Consider the following 17,945-nt stretch of genomic DNA (forward strand, 5'->3'; position numbering starts at 1 on the left):
ATAAGGCAGAGCTTGTGACTCAGCGCATGGCCACCTGAGGGCCACTCCTATGCAAGAACAGTATATATACACACAAAAAAGAAAGTTACTGAATATAGAAAAGAAGCAAAGAAGAAAGAGTCTAAACATTTTATACATAATGAATCAGTAACACACAGAAATAATTGTAAGATCATGTTTGTTGTTATATAAATGAAGTTCTTGAAAGTCAAAATTGGTTTGCGCACACTACTCTCAAAGCGTAGACAATTTTCTTTATCCTGAAGGTGAATTTCTGTCAAATAATTATATGATAAGATACTGATTATCTATCAAAAATATTCCAGTTTATATATATGTATATGGTGATAAAATAAAATACATATTGGTCCCATCAACTACAGCACAAGTATAATACTAATAAAAACAACAATAATAATTATAATAATAATGGTTTTCACAGATTAATTTACACCTTTCAGATGTTCTTATATCACTGAACTGTCTGAGTACGTTTCATCTCCATCTGTATTTATTTGTGTAGTTTCATGTGTAAATGTGTCGCGGTCTGTTGAGTGGCGGATGTCGGAGGGTCCGTGAAGGCAGCAGCGGAGGAGGGAGGTTCCCTGCAGCCGCTGTTCTCTGGCAGAAACCCCGTAGCTCAGCACAGCAGCGCCATTCGGAAACTGCAGCAGAATCCAAAATGGCAGGAGCTGATGGAGACGACTCCCTCTACCCCATCGCTGTTCTCATCGATGAACTGCGGAACGAGGATGTTCAGGTAGGAACGCTGGTTACAGCTGAAGTTGCTATTTGTGTTTGACGGCGAAATGAAGCCATTTTGACGTATTTCCCAGGTCTGGCTGCTTGCTAGCAAATAAGCTAGCTACCCTGAACCGCCAAGGCCTTGAAGAAATGTTCTGCCGGGCGCACCCTGGCTCACAAGTGTAGCTCATTCACGATGTGCGTCGTTAATCCATAGTATCGTTTCTTACATGTTTTATTCGGTCGGTGCCTTTAAATAAGTGAAATCTAATGAATTGAGTTAGCTAAGACAACCGGGTCATTGGTTTAGCCGCTAGCGTTTACGCACTGCCTGTAGCCAGCTCAGCGCCAAAGTTAGCAATCACAATAACAATGCGTTCAAGGCCGCAGCGGGTCGATTTCACTGTTCTAAGCCTGTTTGATCATTGTCACCTGATTTAAAGCTCGTATTCTGCATAAGCTCTAAACAGTAATCTCCATTCGAAGCGCTGTTTGATTTTAGCTAGCTACTTTTGTCGGATATGTGGATCGCGGCCAAGATGGCAACAGAAGTGCCTTCCAGTCATTTCTACCTGGGTCGGCAGAGTGCGACGAGCCGCATTGATTCTCTCACTCTGGATGCCAAATGTGCTAAACCGTAGTTAACGTAATTCCTGCTTTGTTTACAGTTACGACTGAACAGCATTAAGAAGCTGTCCACTATTGCTCTGGCGCTTGGAGTCGAGAGGACTCGCACTGAACTCCTTCCCTTCCTCACAGGTAATAAAGTCGATCATCTTACCCACAAACACTGATGACTGTCACATGCTGAGTGTAATTGTCATAAAGAGAGGGGGGGGGTACGTTTTAAAACAATATATTTTATAGCAGTCCAAGGTGTTGCAATGGCAGATAGCCACGGTGTTGCATTTTCATAATTGAATCTACATTCTGTCATCCCTTAGATACCATCTATGATGAAGATGAAGTTCTGCTGGCCTTGGCTGAGCAGCTTGGCAATTTCACTATGTTGGTGGGAGGGCCCGAGTATGTCCACTGTCTCCTGGTAAGTTAAGTGGCATCTACCTCCCTGGAGAGTTTGTCAATATATGCTTAAATACCTGCTTTTAGGCAGAAACGGCACATTTTTCTAGTCCTTTGAGAAGTCCATGTTGACAGCACAGTGCCAAGTTTATTCCATTGATTTAATTTATTTATTGCAAGGACACAGCTTTTAGCTGATTGTTACGTTTGATGACCTGTGAGGTCCACAGTAACACACATTTTTTTATTTGGGTTTTAGTTAATCCTCATATTTTGTTCCTATAAATGGATAATTATGCTAACCTCAATTATACAAACACAAAATACTGTAACTCAACCAACACAAGATAAATATTTAGGTGTTCAAAGCTATATAGACATGGCCATATCATCATGTATGTGTGAGTATTTAAAGAATTGTGTCCCTATGTAACCTAAAACCATCTTCTATTCTCTTGCAGCCTCCTCTGGAGAGTCTAGCTACAGTGGAAGAAACGGTAGTAAGAGACAAAGCTGTGGAGTCACTGCGCAAGATCTCTCAGGAGCACTCTCCAGTTGACCTGGAGGTCCATTTTGAGCCTTTGGTGAAGCGGCTGGCCAGTGGTGACTGGTTCACTTCTCGTACATCTGCTTGTGGCCTGTTTAGTGTGTGTTATCCTCGTGTCTCCAGCTCTGTCAAGGCTGAGATTCGTCAGTAAGTGGCCTCCTAACAAAATAACACATTTTAAGATATATTTTATATACTGTCTACTTCATATTTGCCTAAAATAAATTATTGCATATTATATTTATCTCTAACCTGGTTTGGTTCTGCAGTAAGTTTTGTTTCCTCCAAACAATTTGTCTGATAAAAATGTCTGTGGTTTTTCTCTAGGCATTTCCGCACCTTGTGTTCAGATGACACTCCTATGGTGCGTCGTGCTGCAGCATCTAAACTGGGGGAGTTTGCCAAAGTCCTCGAGCTTGATTATGTAAAAAGCGACATTATTTCCCTCTTCACTGCTCTGGCCTCTGACGAGCAGGTACGAACACTTTATTTCCACCATAGATTCTTGTCTGTTGTTGCACTATGGGCTTTACTGTCCCTTTTTAAACCAGATGTGACCAAACTGATCCCATTTCTTTTTTGCATTAGGACTCTGTGCGCCTGCTTGCAGTGGAAGCATGTGTGAGCATCGCCACTCTGCTGCCCCAGGAGGACCTGGAGACGTTGGTCATGCCAACGCTGCGCCAGGCTGCGGAGGATAAGTCCTGGAGGGTTCGCTACATGGTGGCTGACAAGTTCTCTGAAGTAAGTAGCTGACTTATTTCCTTTTTGCCTTACTTTCTTGCTGTTAGAGCTGAGCAGCAAGTCCTATTTAACCGGCCCTCACAGTTTTTCTATTTCATTTAGCTCCAAAATTTGTCCCCCTGCAAATTGAAAACAAAGTTTAATGGCAGGATTCAGAGGTCATTATGTTTTTAATGTGTGGGCATATACTGCTTACCAGGACGATGAGGGCAAAGTACAATACAATGCTGGTTCATAAACGTGTGCTTCAATACGATTCGTGAATGAGGTGTATGTCCTGAGATCAAAAATAATCACAAGGTATATTTTTATCTATTAAGACTTATTTTGAATATCCGCTTTGTAGCAATTGGGTGTACATTTGGATCTACAACCAGTTGTCTTCACATTTGATAGAGTTAAGCTTACTAATTTCACTGGCAGACATGTCTCAGTCTGTATCTGAAGTGAATTTAATGAGGTGAAATAGTTAATGAAACTCATCAGACTATGGGTTTTAATTTTTCAAAAAGTGCTCCTTAACTCTAATGAGGATGACGCAGTTAAATTAATGCTGTGCTCAGCATAGTGTTACATAGTAAACTGTTACTAAAGGGACCACAATATCACATTTGACAGTGTTTAATAACATGTATTCTCTGAGTTTCATCGACTTGCAGCAGTGTGTGATTAGCTGCCCGGTTTACAGTCCCTGCAGGGGTAGTGTGCGTGTCATCTGTGTTTAGCTTTCATGATGACAAAACAAGCTCTTGTCGACTGTGCACTGTTTGACAACAGGTCAAACCTAGCAAAGTATCTCGCTGACACAAATAATGACTGGGTTATGGTATTTGAATAGGGTTAGTGAATGTGACTCATAATAAGTGAGTTGTTTTCATCTCTTTAGCTTATAGGAGGGGAAAAGGAACATAGTCTCCATGCTTCCAGAATAAACATTGGAACCAGACTAAAATCTCGCTGCTGTAAGATGGCATAAAGAAAACAACTCTGCATTGTCTTAATGATACAGTTGTCCAACTAATCTCGGAGTAGTGCCTCTTTAACTGGGTTCTCTTACCAAGTTTGTTAACCAGGCTGTTATGATGCATTCAGGACTAGCATTTGAAGTTGTAAGTGGGATAATTGCAAGTTTTCTGTGCATCAAAGCATTACAATGGTCAGAGCCAGACTTCCAAATTTGATTGATTTGATATAAACTTTTCATTCAGTAGGATTTTTTTATCGATGACCACCCCGTTAAGAACTTTCAGTATTTCAGTTAATACAGACGTTTCAGTCATCATAGTAATGTCTCCTATTTAGTATTTCATTGCCACCTTTTATTGTTGATTCAGAGCTATAACTCCCAAAATGTCTTCTTCTGTTGATTATTTTCCACACCACATTTTCTGAACTTAGCTCCAGAAAGCAGTGGGACCGGAGATCACCAAGAACGATCTGGTCCCGGCCTTCCAGAATCTCCTGAAGGACTGTGAAGCTGAGGTTCGCGCTGCTGCAGCCAACAAAGTCAAAGGTCAGTACACTTAAATTTACCAAAGCCCTAATGTCTGAAGGGGATGAATATTCATTAGTTACATTGAATGAGCTGTTGAGCTTCTTGTCCAGTGTGTTTTGTGTTTTATTGACCGTGTCCTCTTTTTACTTTTGGTTAGAATTCTGCGAAAACCTCCCAGAGGACAGCCGTGAGCAAATCATCATGACTCACATTCTGCCCTGTGTCAAGGTAAAAAAAACTTCTAACAGCCAAAATTCTCTCTGGTGTTTCTCTTAGTGTAACAATTAGATTCTTGTATGAGTTACTAAACATGGAAAAGAACCAGAGGCTTATCTTTTTATAATCTACCCCAAATCATTGATATAGACATGTGACATCCACTTAAATGAAAGCAGTTTCTTTTTCTTTTAACAACCGTGTGTGTTTTTTATCGCTGGCCATTAAAACAAAAATTACAGATATTTAAATTATGGTGGAAAAAGAGAACATACAACAGAAGTGGTCAAATGTTTTCTTTTTTTTACCTTTTTTTATATATATATTCTGTTTAACAAAATAATGTGTACATTGACTTTAGTTATGAACAAGGGTTATCCTCATAAACCAAGAGGGAACATGGATTGGCGATTAATCAAAGAGTTTCAGGAAAGGATAGATGACGAGAGTTTGAGGAAATAACAATAATGAAAACATATTTGAAGCATTGAAAGTTTTGTTGGGACTGTATTGGGCTCAAAATTCTAAAATTCAGGCTTTGATTATATTTCCATTCAACATTTAACCAGGGAGCACATGTAAAGTTGAATTTATTAAAGGTTTTTAAGTTTTTTTTTTTTTCAACTTCATAAAAGTTATTTAGATACAAACAGTATACCGTTAGATAACCAAAGACCCACTATTGTAACCCTAAACATAAATGGCTATTCAGGGGGCATAATTTTTGGGGTGTTTGCAAGAGACCGTGGTTAAGCCTGTGACTATGTTGTTCAGATGCTGAACAGCAGGTGGCACTGCTGTATTTTGTTTAACAATAAGTTTATATGAGGAGCTTCTGATATCAAAATTCTTACATCATTGCTAGTAAAAGAAAATGTAATTCATGGTAATCGCAGAAACACATTACCCGATCTATAGAATCTTGTTTGTTAAAAAGGTTCAGATCAATGTCACAGCGTCGTTTTGCTTATAATGTAAACACTGTACAAGCAGAAACACAGTCACACAACCATAGAAAGCAATAAAATTATCACTAGTAACATGTAATAATATACATGACTCGTGATAACATCTTCAACATTGCTACTATCAGTTAATATTTGCAGAGTTTCTAAGAAAAGCTTCTGTGTGATATTGTTGTGATCAGTTATGTTTGAACATTAGAGTATTGAGAAATGTCTGTCCTTTATTTACATGATGCAATATCTCTGTTTCTGTCTACATCATATCTGAAGTTATTCCACATACAGTAGTTAACTGCAATGACTATTTGTCTGCACTAGTATTAAGTCCACTTTGCTGTGTATTTAAACACTAGTCAATTATAGCCTCTCTCTCTGTACAGTGTTGTGAATAGGAGGTATAGCAGTGTTCCTGATGTTTGTTTACGTACCTTCAGTCTTAACTATTTGTTTGTGCTGATCTCTGTCTCCTGTGTGCCCCGTCTCTGACCAGGAGCTCGTTTCAGACACCAACCAGCATGTGAAGTCAGCCCTGGCCTCAGTCATTATGGGCCTTTCAACCATCCTGGGCAAGGACAACACAATAGAGCACTTACTGCCTCTCTTCCTGGCTCAGCTCAAGGACGAGGTAAAGGAAATGCACACTTGACTTCATGGACCCTGTTTTCTCTTTTATATTTTACACATCTGGCTTTAAAAACTCTCTGGACAGTATCTGGTTTGGTAACATTCACAGAAAAAGCTTCCTCTGAAGCATCTGACTTTGACCAACTCCTTTAGTGATCAGCATATCTTCTCCAGGTAAAGCCACTTTGTCTAGCAGTATGATGCACACTGTTGGCAACCAGACGGAGCCCATACAATTAGAAGTGAAAAGCTGATTTGAGAGGGAATCATAACTAACAGCTGGATGCTGCAAAACTATAAGTGATTACTTGCCTCATTGATTTGTATGCACAGAGGTAATTGAAGGTAATCACTGGTTATATTGGGTTGAGCAAGGCTGCGGTTTCAGCTGGTCCCGTTGCACAAAGAATGGTCTCGTACTGAAATTAGATTCATCCTGTCATCAGTCTGTCTGCATTGCATTTCAGTTTTTATCTAGTACAACAGTGGCCCTGTTACTTCTTGTCCAATGAGTATGTTTTCCATGACATTGATTCACCAGACATGAGATTGGCAGGTTAGACACAAAGGTATATAGATGTTTTTGAAGGCTTGAGGCTGTCATTTGCTTCTTCGTCCTATTAAAAACTGACCCAATTTCCTCACAACACAAATGCCAGACCAGAAGAGTCTAATGAGATTACAGTCCAAACTGACACTTCAGCTTTGACTTGCAAATTTCAGTAATTCAAGGTTAATCTGTCAGAGGACGGTGTTCTCTGAAGCTCGATAGAGAGCATGTCATTTATACAAGAGCCTAAAGATTTCACGTTGTCACACTGCCTTTTTCTGGCTGCTGCTCTCCTCCCACCTGGTTTATAAACCTGACTTATCAAATCATTTTGTAGTTTAGGGCTGCTTCCTCTGTTTTTTTGGATTATGTGGATTAAAAGGCTTGTTTAGCTGTTCCAGTTAATATCCTGTCTTAATTAAAACTAAAGCAGATCTCCATGTAAGGCATCCGGATACAAACCAGGGTTTCATTTTTCTAGACAAAACTGCGTAGAGGTTATGGTTGAGTGGCTGGAGCCATGAAATGTAAATTTTGTACACAGTAAAAAAAACAATGCTTAAGTTATTTCCTATAAAGCATAAAAAAACGTAACTTTGGATTAAAGTTTTGAGATAAATGTTTTTCTCAGTGATGGAGTCGTGCTGCCGTAATCTTAACTTTTTCCTCTTCTCTTTTTTTGTCGCAGTGCCCCGAGGTGCGTCTCAACATCATCTCTAATCTCGACTGTGTGAACGAAGTGATTGGCATCCGTCAGCTCTCCCAGTCACTGCTGCCGGCCATAGTGGAGCTGGCAGAGGATGCGAAGTGGAGGGTCCGCCTCGCCATCATAGAGTACATGCCCCTGTTGGCAGGACAACTGGTGAGTCATGGAGTATAGGTAGACAGCCGAAACTCGTATAAAATGTGTTTTAAAGGGCCTTCTAATTAGGGCCATGCAAACACCCTAGAATTCTTTTCGCAATGCAGACTAACGGAGGTTTATCAGGCCTGTAGACGTCCAGGAAATCTCTCCAATTACAGTGTGCTTGTTTCCTCAGGGAGTGGAGTTCTTTGATGAGAAGCTCAACACCCTTTGTATGGCCTGGCTCATTGATCATGGTAAGGAATTATTAATATTGTCAAGTTTCCCAAAGTCTTAGTTCAGACACTAACAAATTGAACTTATTAGGTGCGTCTCTATGTCACGTCAGAATTGTTTTGTTTTTTAAATTTAAACAAACACTTATGTTAGCAGCTATTTTGGGAATGTACCTGAATTCTAAACAGTTTAAAAATATTATCCTTATTTTAGAGCTTCATTTATGCTCTTTTCATGCTCCACAAACCAATAACTGCCCAGAACAACTTCCTCGGCAACCATACTATTCCCTATGTCCCACTTGTCCTCTTTTTTTTATTCATTTTGGCTCTTGGTGCCCTGCAGCAGCTTCTAACACCTTAATGATGCACAAGCCCTTTCTGGAAGGATCTCACATTCAACTCCTGTTACGTTTCCTCATTTTCCATTACACACTTAAGGAAGGTCGTATTAGAACATCGCAGCTCTTGCTCACACGAGAGCAGCCAGTTAACAGTGGGGTCTTCTATCACCACTCTGATACTGTGTTATTACCAGAACAAAGAAAAGCAGACGTAGAAGGGAAGAGATTGATCAGCAGAGGCGGTGGGAGTGAGAAAATAGGGGGCTGAGATGTGGCAATCTGCGGATCTCTGCCGTCACATACATGCTAGAAGGATGTGAACAGGTCTTAGTATACAGTACTGTGTAGCTGTGAGTGGGGCCAGATTAAGGTGAAATACGACTTCCTGTAGTACAATGATTTTGACAAGTTGTCGTCAGAATTTGTCACCACAGTCTGGATTTGTGTCACAGCGTGATAGTTAAACTGCTCTGTTCAATTCTGTCATAGTGCCTTCACATCATTACTTCACCAAGTTTAACTTGATTCGTGAAGGCAACACCCTGCAAGTTATTCTGTGCATTTATTCTCGATTTAAGGTCTTCTGTCCAGCCAGAACTGTTTTGTGAGACAAGACTCCAAATCCTTTTTCAAATGCTGAAAGAGCTGTCGAGCTACAAAACACACCCTGCTCCATTCTGTCATCTTCAACATTGTCTTTAACATCCAGTTTGCACCCATTGTGTGTAGTGTTCTCATCACATTGTTTTCCAATTAGAGAAATGCACTCGCTATTGAGGACAAAGGACCAGCTGGGTTACATCATTGGAATGCTGCTGGTGCGAGTTTCTGTCAGTGTGTGTTTCTGTGTGTTTGTGTTTCTGTGTGTGTTGCTGAGTGTTGTTGGGGTTAAGGCTGTGCCACCCTTACATAAGCTATTCAAAGAAAGACTAAACTAAAGAAATGAACCCCAAATCTTTCCCCCTCAGCCTCTTTGTCCACCATCGTAAATGTCGTACACCATAAGTTTAATATATTTATTTGTATTGCTTAGATGTATTAGTAAACAGCATGTATGTCACTGCTTTGCCAATTTTAGATGTTGATTGTTGTCACTGTGATTTTCCAGTGTATGCCATCCGTGAGGCGGCCACCTGTAATCTAATGAAGCTGGTGGAGAAGTTTGGAGCTGAATGGGCTCAGAACACCATCGTACCCAAAGTGCTGGGCATGGCCAACGACCCCAATTACCTCCACAGGATGACCACTCTGTTCTGCATCAATGTGAGTCAAACAGCGTCATCAGCTCGCTCTCACAGTTGGTTCCTTAAAGTTATTTTTAAGGGTTTAATGTTCCGATAGCATGACACATTTTCTAAATATACTTTCTGCCTGAAACTACTTCAGTTCCCTTTTGTAAAAGCTAACTGTCGTTCACTAACCTGCCTGTGTGGGGTTTCAGGCTCTGTCAGAGGCTTGTGGCCAGGACATCACCACTAAGCAGATGTTGCCAGTGGTGCTCAAGATGTCCAACGACCAGGTTGCCAACGTTCGCTTCAATGTGGCAAAGTCCCTTCAGAAGATTGGGCCCGTCCTTGACAGCAAGTATGTTTGTGTAATATCAGCATCATGTTTTTTGACCTCACACGAGGACTATAAAATTTATTGAATAATTATCTTGATCGCGACTTTGGCTTCCCGCAGTTAAATGAACATGATGGGCTGTGGTATTGTTTTAAATGTATCCTCATCAAATTCAACACTGACGTGAAGCGATTTATACACTCACAGCCAGCCAGCAGGGGGCGGTAGAGATGTTTTGGCTCCACTTTTGCAGAGCTGTCATGTTAGTTCAAGTAGACCTTTTTTTTTGTTTAGATTTGATGCTTAGATTTTATATTTTGCTTCTGAATTCGGGTAAAAAAAAATAAATGTAGTTGGGGTTGTAGTTTTGACGAGAGGGCCGATGGTGGTGGGTTGGATGTATAGGTTGCATATTTTTAAAGTCTCCGCTGCACTTGCTAACTTTTGCATCATTACCATCTGTAAATTTAAATACAAAACTGCATAAAAAATGTTTGACCCCTACACTGAATGAATAATTGATCTCAATATTGATCGTAATTGTAGACAGTGAAGAGGACATTTTGTTCAATTTTTCTCTTCCTCCATCTTTGTCCCCAAGTGCCCTTCAGACGGAGGTGAAGCCAGTGCTGGAGAAGCTGGCCACAGACACAGACATGGATGTCAAGTACTTTGCCCAGGAAGCTATCAGTGGTAAGAATTCTTCTATCATTGTTTACAAACTGTAAATACCATGAATCATATCTGACATGACAACGTATTATTTTTTTCCCGCAGTTCTGGTCCTAGCATAACCAACCCAACGTGGCGAAACCAGACAACCACCCGAAACAACAACGCAGACACTTTTACAAGATATTTATTGATGTTCAGGAACAACTGATAAATGTATAGAAAAGCTGTTAACAATTTCTTTTCCTTTTTTTTTTTTTTTACTGTCCAATGGTCGTCCACGTCCAGGCGTAGCACAGGCTTCTTCGTTAACCTTCTTCTTTGCTGTAAATGGGTGCTTTAACAAGGCAGCGTATGATGAAAATGAGTGGTGCATGCTGACCAATGTGCTACTGTACTAGCTAGGCATCGCTAACCACAACCCCTCTCACATTCCTACCCCTTTTCCATCTTCGGCCACTGTTGTCCTTAAGCCACAGTCACTGCAGCGCACCACATGTCCATGTTCGCCGGCCAGCACCCAGGGCCGTGCTGCTGCGCTTTCCTCCCAGTGCTAGACGCTAACTAAGACAAAAAAAAGGGAGTTTGAGAAACAAACTGCTTGTTTAGGAATCAGCCCTCGGATTCTCCCAGAGTCCTGACTGAACGCTCTCTGCAGGACTAGTTGATTTTTCTACCGCCAGACTAAAACCTGTTGTCTCCTAAATGTCACGCAAGATTGTTATGTACAAAGCTTTGGCAAAAAAAATAATGGGAGCATCCATTACTGCATGTAATCTGATGAACTCTCAATGATTGCATGTACTAATCAATCTGAAATAATGTCCTCGCCGAACTCTCTGCCCCTCTGCACTGTTTGTTCTCTACAGCAACACAGATTGAATCGGTCAGACACATGAATTACCTCGGCCCAGTGTAACAGGGACCAGCTCGGTCGGAAAGTGTTGCTTATAATTATCCCTCCTCCTCCTCCTCAGTGATTTCGTTGATGTGCACGGGTGGAAAGTCGTAGTCGTGCTTTTTCTGCAATAGGTTCCGGCATCGCTCTTAAATCTTTGTGTCAATTACTTTAAAAAGCAGTGGTGTCTTCTTTTAGTATGCGTGGGTAAACAGTTTTCACTTGTCCTGTAAACAAAAAAACAAGACCACGTTCTTGTCTGTGAGGGACAATTAATCCCTCTGACGTTAATGGAATGGTAAAACTTAAATTGACCACAGCTTTCGGGGCCGTGGGATTAAAGAAAGCGTGGCACTGTGTCCTGGAGCCTCCCTGCAGTCCAGGCCAAGTCCTCCACTGTACGTGAGATTTAAAAGCATCAGATCAGAGAACACCAAGGACGTAGCTTACAAATCTCTACACGGTGGAGAATGAGCGCATGCTTTCAAAGGGGGATCGGGGACATGGAGCATGTGTACGTAAGGCTGCGTTATGTTTTAATATGGGATGGGTCCTGGGGTGGTTATGGGTGGGTTGAATAAATCTATCGCCTGGGTTGACAAAATAAACTGTCTTTTCCCTGAACTCCTCCCCCCTACATTTTGTTATTGAATAAACTTTGATCGTTGATTGTCCTGTATCGCAAAGACTGCTTTTATTTTGAATTCTCTCCACAGTTGGGCTGCTGTACTACTGTATCTTGATCTGAATAAAGTAACTCAACGGAACGTGTGCAGCCTGCTTTTATAATTAGTTACTGCTTAAGCACATGAAGGCCTCTTGTTACTGTAATGGCCAATTTGCTGCAACAGGAAACAATCCCATTAAACAGCCACTTTATTAGAATCCATAATGAATCAGATTGAGTTGTCATTGAAATACACAGTGAAACACTTCACTGTAAATTTGATAAAATCAGTTTTTGACAGAAAATTTCTGTAATATCAAAGTGAAATTGAATCACATTGTTACAGGATAATTTACAGAACTTTATCTTCCTCAGGGAGGCCATGTTTCTGACCTTGTCCGTTGTAAAAGGATGAAACGGGTCAAAGAAGTTTTCCTCTGGTATTGTGACAGTGTGTTTTAACATTGTCACCTATTTCTCAGAATAAGAAATGGATCTTGACAATAATAAAGGCATATTTAGGCACACTTATTTGTATTCTGGTCTTTACGTTAAGTTGCAGAATCTATAGGGGACAAGGCCAAATCATACTAACATCTGTATAGTCAACAAACACCAAAAGTTATGGTTAAGTTGAAAAATGTATAAAAAATACACGCAAACGTACAACTTGTCAAGAGTAAATTATCTGAGGAACCTGCTGTTGAACATTTTGTAGTAGAAAACACTCGAAAATGTTTAAATGCTGAAACAAGTCAAAATACAGCTAGTAACAGAAATTGAAGTTCCTGTATGTTCACTGAAGTGTCAAATGAATAAGTTGAAGGTTCCTATGGTTCTGCCAAAAGAAGTTGAAGTATGATCAGTAACAGCAGATGAGTTTGAAAAATAAAACACAAAAGATTTGTAGAAACTGCTCCATGTGGGCCGAGCTGCACTGTAAGATTCTGTCAGAGACTCGGCATCGTCTTGATGTCTGGACGTGACCCAGTTTTGAGTCTTTCCTGTGAAGCCTTCTCTTCGTGTTTGTTGCTGGAAAACAAATCCACCCGGTCACAGTCGTGTTCTCCAGGAGGGGTTCTCTGTTCTCCTCAGTCTCCTCAGGGCTTCCAGGACCTGCTGCAGCGAGGCGCTCCCACAGCAGGACGATGGAACCCTGAGCTTCACCACGGGGACGGTGTGTCTTCAGAAAACATGGTGTTTACTCCGATGCAAGAAGACCTATAGAATTCTGTCTCTTTGGACCCTTGAGTGCTGTGAAGTTATTCAGTATCAGAAAAAGGCCTAACAACGTCCTCTGGGACTGAGCGATGTGAAACCTGACGTCCATGGATGTGTAATTCTCTTTGTGTGCTTTGTAACAATACGCTCAAGTACACAAAGCAGGGCTCGGATGAATCCCACATGTTCCTGGTGTCGTGTTTGGTCAGCTCTGACCTGGTAGGAAGCGGCTGCCGAGATGAAAGTGCGGGTGCTGCGGGTTGTTTTGGCCGCGGGGGAAGCGTGCGGAGCGGGGGCAGGATCTGCAGCTGACACCTGCCCCTCACCCTGACTGCTACTGCTGCGGAGAACAGAGGAGCGCTGCAAGAGGAGGGCTGGGTCCAGGGTGGATATTTGTTAAGTGTTGTTGGAATGCATGAGAAACGCGTTTACAGCTGTATCACCTTGGCCCAAGTTCCCAAGGTCACAGTATCAACTCAACACTGCTATACTTAGTTGTTCTTTTTGTGTGTGTGCAACATGCAGCCGGTCTTTTAAGCACTCTAGTTTTGGTTAATTCCCAAATGAGCAATTTAGCAGCGAGGATTAGGGCCGTAAATCACATGGCAGAGATCTTTATGAGAATCTCAACCTTCCTCTTTTTAATCTCCTCAAATCTCCCCTCAGCCCTCCTCTGGGCCAAGGCGCTCTCCCAATCCTCCGCCCAGCCCTTTGGACGGTGCAGCTCGCGGCTTCGAGCACATTATGCACGTATACTGGGATGCACGGGAAGGTGTTGCCGCTGCGTGTCAGCATATTCTGCCACTGAGGGACCTCAGCAGAGCTATTTGGGCTTTAGCAGCTCCGAGGCAGGGTGTGAAACAGGAGGAGGTGGAACCGTCGGGACCAGAACAGTTTGGACTTTTCCTCACGTGCAAGACGATAAAAAAAGAGCCACATTTTAAAAGCTGGAGATCTAAACAGAAACTCCAACGTTCCTACAACCAAGAAAAGCTTTATTTAAACGGGATTACTCGAGGATCCACTTCCTAAATCCGCGCGAGTTCACGAGGCAGTGAGAAAACAGCACAAACCTTATTTCTTTCTATTTAGATCCTGTTATTTGGGTGGTTGGGGGGGGGGGCTCGTTCAGCAGCCAGAGCCCTTGACGGCGCTGAGAGCCCTGACGTCAATGCAGCTGCCTCCCAGGACTGTGTCATTTATAATGAAAGGAGTCAAGCAAAGCCCCCCCCCCCACCCACCCACCCACACACCCACACAGCATGGCACGCACACACACACACGGTGAGGTCAGACGCTCTCAGGGTGACAAATGACAAACATCAGTGACGGAGAAGAGAAGGCCCACTCGCTTTCTTTATTTCACCCTCAGCCCCCCCCCTCCTCAGTGATGGTTTATAAACTGTAAGATGAGCTGATGTTAAGATTCCTCAAGATGGTTGTTTGTGTGTGTGTGTGTGTGTGTGTGTGTGTGTGTGTGTGTGTGTGTGTGTGTGTGTGTGTGTGTGTGTGTGACCTCCTGGCTGTATCATCCAGCCCTGAGCCTGCAGGAGCTGGTTCTTTTTCCAGGCACTACTGGGTCAACTGGGATTTCTGACTCTGTCCATCTGCTGGCCAGCGTGTGTTTTAGAGATGAGGGGCTGGAGCTGAATAATGGAGCGGGTCTATAAGTACAGTGCAACCTTCAGTGGATGAAGAGTTGATTTCACAAAATAACACACACACAAAAGAACACACACACACACACACACACACAATGCAGAGCTACAGCATTTACGTCAGACTCACTTCCTTCAAAGCCTGTACTGCTGGGCTTCTTTTTGTAAATGGGGTTTCATTCTGGTGTGTGTGTGTGTGTGTGTGTGTGTGTGTGACACAATAAATATCACAGAAAAGGTGCATCTTGTCACAAAAGTTTGTCTTTTATAGGTGTGTGCGTGTGTGTGCGTGTGCGAGTGTGAGTGTGCGGCTCTCATCCGGAACAGCGCTGTGATCTCCTGCTCTAAAAGACGCAGTAGGATGTTGTCATCTACCCTCCCTCCGTTGCCATGGAAACCATTGATGTCATTACAGTATACTTTGGCCTGATGAGAGAATGGGCCTCTGATATTGTGATATTTTACCAAGAAAAAAAGAAAAACTGACAAAGAGAGGAGAAGATTACGTCTGTCTGTCCTCCTATCAGCTTTCTTATCTCTTGTCTCTTTCCCCCCAGGAGTGTCAGTGACAGTCAGGCGGCTGGAGGTCTCAACAGCAGACGGTGCCTGAGAACACATACTATAAATAACTGCATTTACGTTGAAGAACGCTGCAGTGTTTCAGGGAAATTTGCCAATTTACAACTAGGGCTACGCTACAATACGGACAGACAGACGGACGAAAAAATAAAATAAAAATAAAATCCGTCCGTATGTCCGTCCCCAAAAAAAAAAAAAATACGGACAGACAGACGGACGAAAATCTGTCCGTCTGTCCGTCCCAAAAAAAATAAAAAATACGGACAGACAGACGGACGAAAAAAAAAAAAAAAATTAAAATCCGTCTGTCCGTCCCCAAAAAAATTAAAAATTCGGACAGACAGACGGACGAAAAAAAATAAAAAAATAAAAATCCGTCCGTCTGTCCGTCCCAAAAAAATAAAAAATACGGACAGACAGACGGACGAAAATCCGTCCATCTGTCCGGCCCCAAAAAAATAAAAAATTCGGACAGACAGGCGGACGAAAATCCGTCCGTCTGTCCGTCCCAAAAAAAAATAAAAATACGGACAGACAGACGGACGAAAAAAAATAAAAAAATAAAAATCCGTCCGTCTGTCCGTCCCCAAAAAAATAAAAAATACGGACAGACAGACGGACGAAAATCCGTCCGTCTGTCCGTCCCCAAAAAAATAAAAAATACGGACAGACAGACGGACGAAAATCCGTCCGTCTGTCCGTCCCAAAAAAAATAAAAAATACGGACAGACAGACGGACGAAAAAAAATAAAAAAATAAAAATCTGTCTGTCCGTCCGTCCCAAAAAAAAAAAAAATACGGACAGACAGACGGACGAAAATAAATTACAAAAATAAAATCCGTCCGTCTCTCTGTCCAAAAAAAAAATTAAAAATACGGACAGACAGATGGACGAAAATCCGTCCGTCTGTTCGTCCAAAAACACTGTGACGAAAACACGAAATTCAAGGTAGATTATATCTCCATCTTGTTGAGATGACATTCACCTCAATTTGCAGTTGATCTGATGAAAGCCCTGGGACAAGTTCGTCAAAGTAAAAATGTGGGAAATGGCGAAATTGACCACTAAATCCAAAATGGTCGACTTCCTGTTAGCTTTTTCATAATGCACTGAGAGACTTTTTTGTGCATCTGGTTATGATACACAACTGTCCTCATTTTCGTGAGGATCGGTGAAAGCTAACTGAGGGGCTTTTCCGTAGGTGGCGCTGTTGAGCCATTTTGCCACGCCCATTTCAAATTACTCCAGAATACAATTACTTTATTGGGTTTTGAATTTCCTGCAAACTTTGGTCGGAATTTGAGCATGTCTAGGCCCTGAAAAAGCCCAAAAAGGGAAATAATAATAAGACAAATCCTTACAATTTCAATAGGGCCTCCCAGCGTTCGGTGCTCGGGCCCTAACTAGGGCTACGTTGTAGCACTAACGGGCCCGAGCACAGGCATTTTGAAGCCTGTTGCGGTTAGTGGAGAGAGCGATCAATGACCAAGCGCACGTCTCCACGTTGCATGCGTTTTGCGCACTGCGGCAAGGATAAACGCTTCACTTCCTGCGTCCGTCACGCGATGTCGATCCTTGCCTGTGTTGTGCAATAATGCATTAAACGTGATATCATAAAATGGTGTGCCTTTCGGCATTCAATAAATTTGGTTATCAAAATAAAATATTGAATATTAATATTAAAAATATTACCTCGTGTTTTGATGGCATGTAAACAAACTTTGACGCCATGGTCACACCGTGTGACGAAAAATCGATCTTTGAGGTAGTTTTCATCTCCATCTTGTTGTGATGACACGCATCTCCATATGAAGTTGATCTGATGAAAGCCCTGGGACAAGTACATCAAAGTAAAAATGTGGAAAATGGCCAATATGGCCACTAAAGTCAAAATGGCGGGCTTCCTGTTGCTTTTTTCCAATTGCACCTCTGACCTTTTTTGTTTGTCTTGTCATGATACACCTGGGCTACGATTTTTGTGAAGATCGGTGAAAGCTAACTGAGGGGCTTTTCCTTAGATGGCGCTGTTGAGCCATTTTTCCAGGCCCATTTCAAATTACTCCAGAAAACAATTACTTTTTGGGGTTTTGAATTTCCTGCAAACTTTGGTAACAATTTGAGCATGTCTAGGCCCTGAAAAAGCCAATACAAATCCTTCGAAATACAATAGGGCCTCCCACCGGAGGTGCTCGGGCCCTAAATATAAGATTAAAGCGTGTCAAAATCCCCTCTTACATCTGCTGTGGTTATGTTTGTTTCATATCCGGGCTTCGAGCAGGCAGGATTTTTTTTTTTCTTGGGTGGAATCTGATTTAAAGCAACATTATGTAGTTCTGTATCTTAAAATATCAGCT

The 17,945-nt window shown here is 41.9% G+C and overlaps 1 protein-coding gene across 1 annotated transcript; it reads left to right on the top strand.

The window, feature by feature from the left end:
- Positions 1–545: 545 nt before the first annotated feature.
- ppp2r1bb (protein phosphatase 2, regulatory subunit A, beta b) lies at positions 546–12,228 on the top strand. The gene is made up of 15 exons (XM_034604199.1): positions 546–760; positions 1,413–1,503; positions 1,689–1,789; positions 2,229–2,461; positions 2,642–2,789; positions 2,903–3,058; positions 4,457–4,571; positions 4,711–4,781; positions 6,225–6,359; positions 7,597–7,770; positions 7,949–8,009; positions 9,441–9,595; positions 9,774–9,916; positions 10,497–10,588; positions 10,673–12,228. Exons 1-15 carry the CDS (start codon positions 683–685, stop codon positions 10,687–10,689), a joined length of 1,770 nt encoding a protein of 589 aa, XP_034460090.1. The 5' UTR covers positions 546–682; the 3' UTR covers positions 10,690–12,228.
- The last annotated feature ends 5,717 nt before the right edge of the window (positions 12,229–17,945 follow it).

This window comes from Hippoglossus hippoglossus, chromosome 13 (assembly GCF_009819705.1).
Source record: "Hippoglossus hippoglossus isolate fHipHip1 chromosome 13, fHipHip1.pri, whole genome shotgun sequence".
Lineage (NCBI taxonomy): Eukaryota > Metazoa > Chordata > Actinopteri > Pleuronectiformes > Pleuronectidae > Hippoglossus > Hippoglossus hippoglossus.